Raw genomic sequence first — 7018 nt, 5'->3', positions numbered from 1 at the left:
TCGTTTACGTCTCATCCATATTGATGCTATACTTTTAGGAAAAATATTCACAACATTCACCAGCCTGATTTAACGTATAAACCCACAAAAACTATGTGTAGCCTTAAACTCAATCGGATTAGAGAATTCACTCTGGTGAGAACTGATCATTAAAATGGCTGACTAAAAACATTAACAAAGAGTTGAGTGAAGTCAGTTTCGTTCGTAGAGGAGAGAAAGGAGAAGATCAGTAAGTGGTCTTTATATAGCAAATTTCCAAGATATAAGAAATGGAGGATAATATTGATAGATTGCTCAAAGCCAAAGATAATGATAACGAATTGCTACTTACCTCTAAGGGAAGTAATCCAGAGGGACAATCTCTGTAGAAATCTTTGAACCATTGTTGTAACTCCTTTTTGTTAACTGGAGGTTATAGAACAAAATAAAAATAATGATGATGATAATAATAATAATAATAATAATAATAATAATAATAATAATAATAATAATAATAATAATAATAATAATAATAATAATAATAATATGGACAACTTGTCTTTAGGATCTATTCCAATGGAAGACTTGAATAACTCAGGCGTCAGCCGCAGTGCAGCGCCGCAAAATGAACTAGAGCGAGGTGACTTGCTCAAGGCAGGTAGTCGAACTCGGTACATTTTGGGTACGAAGCAAAGACCGTACCGCTGAGCCACGCTGGCCCTCTTGAATGAAACAGGTTTTAAGGTTTGGACGCGTTTCTCACCTATTTCTATTATATCAAATATTCTAACTGAATCGTGATTAGAAGAAATAGGGGGAGGAGGGGGAGGGAAAGGGAGGGATGAAGGTTGTTTCCAAATATAATTGCCGAATTTTGTGAACTTCTCATTTTGCCATGAGATTTCAATTGTTTTCGTGTTTAGAAAAAAAAAGAATCCCATTTTTCATCTAAGTGATCGAAAGAGGTTTTGCGGGGAGTAATTATTTCCTGGGTGTAAAGGGGGAACCGAATGATCGATAGACTTTAACAGAGATTGTGTATAGATAGCATGTGCTTGGCTAAGAAGCTCACAACATTGCCATCCGGAAGTATAACGGACCAACACACAAAACTATGTGTAACCATGAGCTTTTATAGTCGGGGTAATACAGTTAAGTGTGCATTACTCATAAACGCGGATGGCAAAAAAAAAAAAATAAAGACCCGAGTGACGTCAACTTCATTCTATCTATAGATATTGAACTGACCCGTCAATAATTCTATTTTAAGCAAGATTGTCCCCAGTCACCAATCGTTTGAGAATCGATGAAGTTGGCAAAGTAAACGGCAGCGAGTTCAGCTCGACGCCTATTTATCATCAAGTTGATGGTACTACTGGCAAAGAATGCCATTGATAAAGATATTACCAACATTATATTTGACTTTGAGGAATGCTGTAACGTGACATTGGATATTATTGTCTTTTTGTATAACAATTATTTGATACTCTTAAATGTACAAGTTGGCCATGCCAAATGAATGTAAATAGAGTAAATTCTACGACGAATATTGAATTTGACACTAATTTATGTACTAGGTATTTGATTCTCTTTATTATCAATTAATTGACATTGAATACTAATCATAGCATTGATAAAATGTATCTATGCATAAAAGTTCCACAGGGTATTTCATGGTTTTTAGAACCTATTCGCACTTAAACGATACGATACGATATAATGTAACCATATCTTCTTTGTTACTATTAAAAGGTATTGGATATAGGAAAAAACAACCCATGTGAGTCTTCCTATACTGACTGACCTCTCTAGAGCATTTGTTATGTCTTCCTGGGGACCCTAAAAGGGATTTTGGCGTTAGTTTTTATAATCGATTTCTAAACGTGGTAGGGGGAATAAGGCTAAAACCGTGCAAATTCGGGTTGAAAGCATGACAATTTGCATACAGGTTACCAAGAACCATAAAAAACATCTGCTATAGAACCACTCTGGCATTCAATCATAACTTTTTGGTTAAGAAACGGTTGTAACAGGGATTGTGTATATAGATATTGAACTGACCCGTCAATAATTCTATTTTATCAAGATTGTAATAATTGTTATGGACTTATACATCGAGTGACGCTAGGAAAGATTTGCTCCCCTTTGTTTTCCTTTCTTTAAAAAATATAGCCTTGTGGAGAAGATTGTACTTATTTGAGTCAATAAAAAATTGATACGGCGCACAACTCTACTGAAAGATTTGAAAAATAGAAATGTATTTTTTACAGATAGATAAACAGATAACTTGATTTCCTTTTATAATTTAAAGTCAGTTTGAAAGTTTGTTAAGTCAAACAGATATCATAAAAAAATTACCGAAGACACTAACATCTCATGGCCACACCCTCAACTCTATCTGTCCAGTAGAGTCCTTACTTCGGTTGTGTTGATTTAGCGGTGATCAGTGTTGTTATGTAGTAGTGTGTTCTCATTGCGTGTATGTTTATATGTGTGCGTGTGTGTGCATGTGTCTGTGTGTGTATGTGTGTGGTGTATACATGTGTGTGTGTGTGTGTTTTGGAATGTGGTTGCGTGGAAGAAGAAGAAAAAAAAAGATGGGGGGGGGGGGGGGGGGGGTCCATCAAGTAGAGAAATTCCTGAGCAAGGGGGGGGGGAGGGGGGGTGTTTGCTAGGAACTGTCTGATTGGCATGTTATCAGCAAATCGTGGCCTTCATAGTGAAATAATTCACTTGATCACATGACGGTATTCGGATTTACAGAAATTTTAAACAAGTTTCACCGATTAACAACATCAACTAATATTACTGCTGATATTACTGTCGTTTTTATGTCATCGATGTGATAATTATTGGCCTGGGAAATATTTAGTTAAACGTTTCGCCAAACTGTCAATTGGTTCTGCCTAGCTTCTAGCCCGAACAAACCAAAAGTAGACAGATTCAAGGACTTGATATTTTTCGCGTCCGCTTCAGATTTTCATTTGACCTCACATAAGTAAAGGGGAGACATTCCAAAAGCTCCTACATCCCCAGTATTCATTCAATTTCTATTTTCACCGTTGATCTTTTGTCAGGCGTTTATTTATTCAATTTGTCATCATATAAAAGCGTTTTAAAAACTCTAGAACAAACCTTGATAGATTTGTGAAAGTTTAAAATTTTCTAATTTGACCATTGTTTTGATTCTCGGCCGCCATTTTAATTTGTGAAGTATTGAAGGTAGTGCAAAGCACTCCCAAGTAAAGCGTGGTAAAGACTTGCGAGTTATTGATATTGATATCTACTGACTGATAAACTAAAATCATGCCGAATAAAGCATGGCAGCGACGACAAGCACATCGATTAAAATGTGCATCTAATCGTAATCAAGCTAATCAAGAAAATGATTCTGGCAATATCGAATGAAAATAGTTCTTTCCCCGCGAAATTGCGGGCTTTTTACTAGTTAGCTAAATGATTTTAGTTACGGCTTAATTAGTGATTCATCAAGTCCATTGTTTAAAATATTATTTGTGCATACAAATATCGGAGTGGCATGCCTTAGAGAAGGATGCACTCTTAGTTCCTTTCTTTCCATATTTGAGTTATTTATACTGTTTTTCAGTAGATTCAGGTCAAACCGGACACGGGTCAAACCGGACGCTACCCGACTCGATGTCTAATTTCCTTTTGTTTTGTTTTTTTCCCGGTGCATATTTCTAGTAACTAAGCACACGTCTCGTGTGACGTTTTTCCTGCCGTTTCAATGAGTGCAATCAAGGAGAAGTCAAAGAATCGTGTTTTCATCGAGATATTTCTCACAAAAAGTAAGTATCCCGTTCTTTGTTATGGGTTGCAAGGTGTGCAAGGAAGTTGCTATTTAAGCTATTTATACGTTTTTATTAAGGAGTTTCGGCTCAACCACTGCACTACATGCTATTTTAGGATCGTTTGGTTGTGGTTAGATCGTCTGACGATGTTCGGTTTTCATTTTAGCTCCAGTGGGGGGGGGTGTCCGGTTTGACCAAAGAAAATTTAAACGATTCAGGTGAAACCGGACGGGTTGATTAAGTTGTTTATTATTATTCTAGACGTCTATAATATTATTTGTTGCAATGATTTCCTTGTATTTCTGTTGACCGGCCTATGTTTATCATGATTATTATTATTATTATAAATTAGGGAGGCCTTCCGAAAGCGTCTACACCTACATCCCCAGCATTATAATGTTTTGGGAGGGGGGAAACTTTTTTTATAATGTTCTGGGAGGGGGTTTGGGAGGGGGGAGACTTTAAAAATAAAACTTTTCCCCTCCCAAACCCCCTACTAGAACAATATAAAAAATACTGGGGATGTAGGAGCTTTCGGAAGGCCTCCCTAAAATTATATTATGTTCACCATTGTAAAGGAAAATTTAAATTATTAGACTAGCCAGTCTATGAAAATGAAGTTCAAATATCTAAATAAAGTTAATTTTTTCACATTGTTACAGGCACCAAGATGCCGCGATCAAAGTACAATGACAAGAGTGTGGATGCTGCACTTGATGCCATCCGCACCAAAAATCTTTCATTCCGCCAGGCCGCTGCGACCTACTCTGTCCCGAAATCAACCCTGAAGGACAAGATGGCCGGAAAATACCCCGTCCATAGGGTATCTCATACGGTGTTGGCCACAGAGGAGGAGAAGAAACTTGTCAAATGGATGGTGGCCTGTGCCAGGGCAGGTGAAGGGAAGGACAGGGAGCAGCTGTGCCTGGAGGTGCAAAGAATAATAAATGCTGAAGGCAGAGAGACCCCCTTCAAAAACAACAAGCCAGGATATTACTGGTATAAAGCATTCATGGAGAGACACAAGGGGGAGGTGCGGGAGAGAAAAGCGATGTCCCTTGGGGAACAACGCGCCCAGGTATCAGAAGGAAAGATACGTGGGTGGTTCCACACCATGTGGACATCGCTAATGTCAAATGGCATCGACATTACCAAGGTCCCCCCCAGCAACGTCTTCAATTGCGACGAGACTGGCTTCCCTTTCTACCTGGGAGGTTCAGTCATCATTGCAGACATTTCTTCCAAGCACCCCTATCAAGTCGGCTCCGATAACAAAACCCAAGTGACGGTGCTCGGTTGTTGCTCTGCCGATGGAAGAGTGTTGAAGCCCACCATCATCTTCCCAGGAGTAAGGTAAGCAAAATCTATCGCTTAAACTAATCGGATTATTTCACCAGTGACGATGATGATGATGATGATGATGATGATGATGATGATGATGATGATGATGATGATGATGATGATGACGACGACGACGATGATGATGATGATGATGATGATGATGATGATGATGATGATGATGATGATGATGATGATGATGATGATGATGATGATGATGATGATGATACTGATAATTCTAGTTGTTTTTTTGTTTTGCTTATTTTCTGGCAAGGTGGAGGGGGGAACTTCAAGGCCAGGGTAAGCAGTGGGAGGGGGGTGTCGGGTCACGGGGGGGGGGGGGGGGCATTGTCTTGTTGACTGAGAAAACAAAAACACCTCCGTACTCTATGTGCATTTTTACAATAGACTGTCCTTTCTTCGCAGATGGACCTGGAAACCCTGGGAGGACTTCGATGCTCACTACGCCCTCACCCCAAACGGCTGGATCAACAATGGGACGTTTGTGAAGTGGCTGAAGTACACATTTCTCCCCTTTGTTGACCACCTGCCGCGGCCAGTCGTTTTATATGTTGACGGTCACACCAGCCACTACAGTCCCGAGGTCCATGAGTTTTTGATTGAACATAATCTCACCATGTATGTTCTCCCCTCCCATTCCTCTCACATTGTTCAACCCCTAGACCTGGTATTCTATGGTTGCCTGAAGGAGGAGTGGAAACGGGCAAACAGGGACTACAGAACTTTCTCCAGGCATGCCACCGTCAACAGGCAGACGTTCCCTGTCGTCTTTGCCGATGCCTGGAAAAGTGCATACAGCCCTGCTAAAATAATCAATGCCTTTGAGGCATCAGGGCTGTGCCCTGGAACCCGGACCGGCCTGACTACAAAAAGTGCCAGGCAAGTGCCGTTTGGACCAAGACCCCAGTGGCACCTGTTGCCTTTATTGAGGGGATGGATGCAGATAAAGAGGTCTCACCTTCCACCTCAGCCTCCCATGACGTGGCACCCCCTCTCACTGCTCAGCCCGTTCTTGAGGTCTCCCTTTCCACCTCAGCCTCCCATGACATGACACCCCCTCCCGCTGCTCACCCTGGCCTTGAGGTCTCCCCTCCCACCTCAGCCTCCCATAACGTGACACCCCCTCCCACTGCTCACCCTGGCCTTGAGGTCTCCCCTTCCACCTCAGCCTCCCATGACGTGACACCCCCTCCCACTGCTCACCCTGGCCTTGAGGTCTCCCCTTCCACCTCAGCCTCCCATGAAGTGACACCCCCTCCCACTGCTCACCCTGGCCTTGAGGTCTCCCCTTCCACCTCAGCCTCCCATGACGTGACACCCCCTCCCACTGCTCACCCTGGCCTTGAGGTCTCCCCTTCCACCTCAGCCTCCCATGACGTGACACCCCCTCCCACTGCTCACCCTGGCCTTGAGGTCTCCCCTTCCACCTCAGCCTCCCATGACGTGACACCCCCTCCCACTGCTCACCCTGGCCTTGATTTTTATGATGGTTGCCCTTCCACCTCGGCCAGTCATGACTCGATATTCCCAGCTACCAGTCAACAAAACCCCGACCTTGTTTCTCCGTCTTCAACACCTGGCAAGTGTGGGTGTCGGGATCGGGACAACGTGGCGTTCTACACATGCCAGTTAATCGACCACATACTTGCCTGTGGCTGGTCGCCTGTTGATATGTTCAATGTGCGACGACGCCAGTTCAGGAATGTTCCAGCGACAGCATCTGAACCAGACTACGCGAAGTATTTGGAACTCTGGAACAGAGTTGTCCCACAGCCCACATTTGACAACCTCCCACTCCCCGTTTCGTCTAGCCGAAAGTCCACAAGAGCGCCTCGTGTACAGCCCCCCTCCTATGTGTCACATGCATC

General features: G+C 42.4%; 1 protein-coding gene across 4 annotated transcripts in view; it reads right to left on the bottom strand.

Moving 5' to 3' along the window:
- LOC144979927 (neuronal calcium sensor 1-like) overlaps positions 1-7018 on the bottom strand; it is a 152728-nt gene that overhangs the window by 108145 nt on the left and 37565 nt on the right. For all 4 annotated transcript variants that reach the window (XM_078927216.1, XM_078927218.1, XM_078927217.1 and 1 more), the window contains exon 3: positions 332-405. In XM_078927216.1, the coding sequence (XP_078783342.1) occupies positions 332-405 (74 nt within the window). The remainder of the gene's footprint in view (positions 1-331; positions 406-7018) is intronic.

The sequence above is a fragment of the Berghia stephanieae genome, chromosome 9 (assembly GCF_034508935.2).
Source record: "Berghia stephanieae isolate SIO BIC M18660-M18661 chromosome 9, UCSD_Bste_1.3, whole genome shotgun sequence".
Classification (NCBI taxonomy): domain Eukaryota; kingdom Metazoa; phylum Mollusca; class Gastropoda; order Nudibranchia; family Aeolidiidae; genus Berghia; species Berghia stephanieae.
This window is presented reverse-complemented; position numbering and strand designations above follow the sequence as displayed.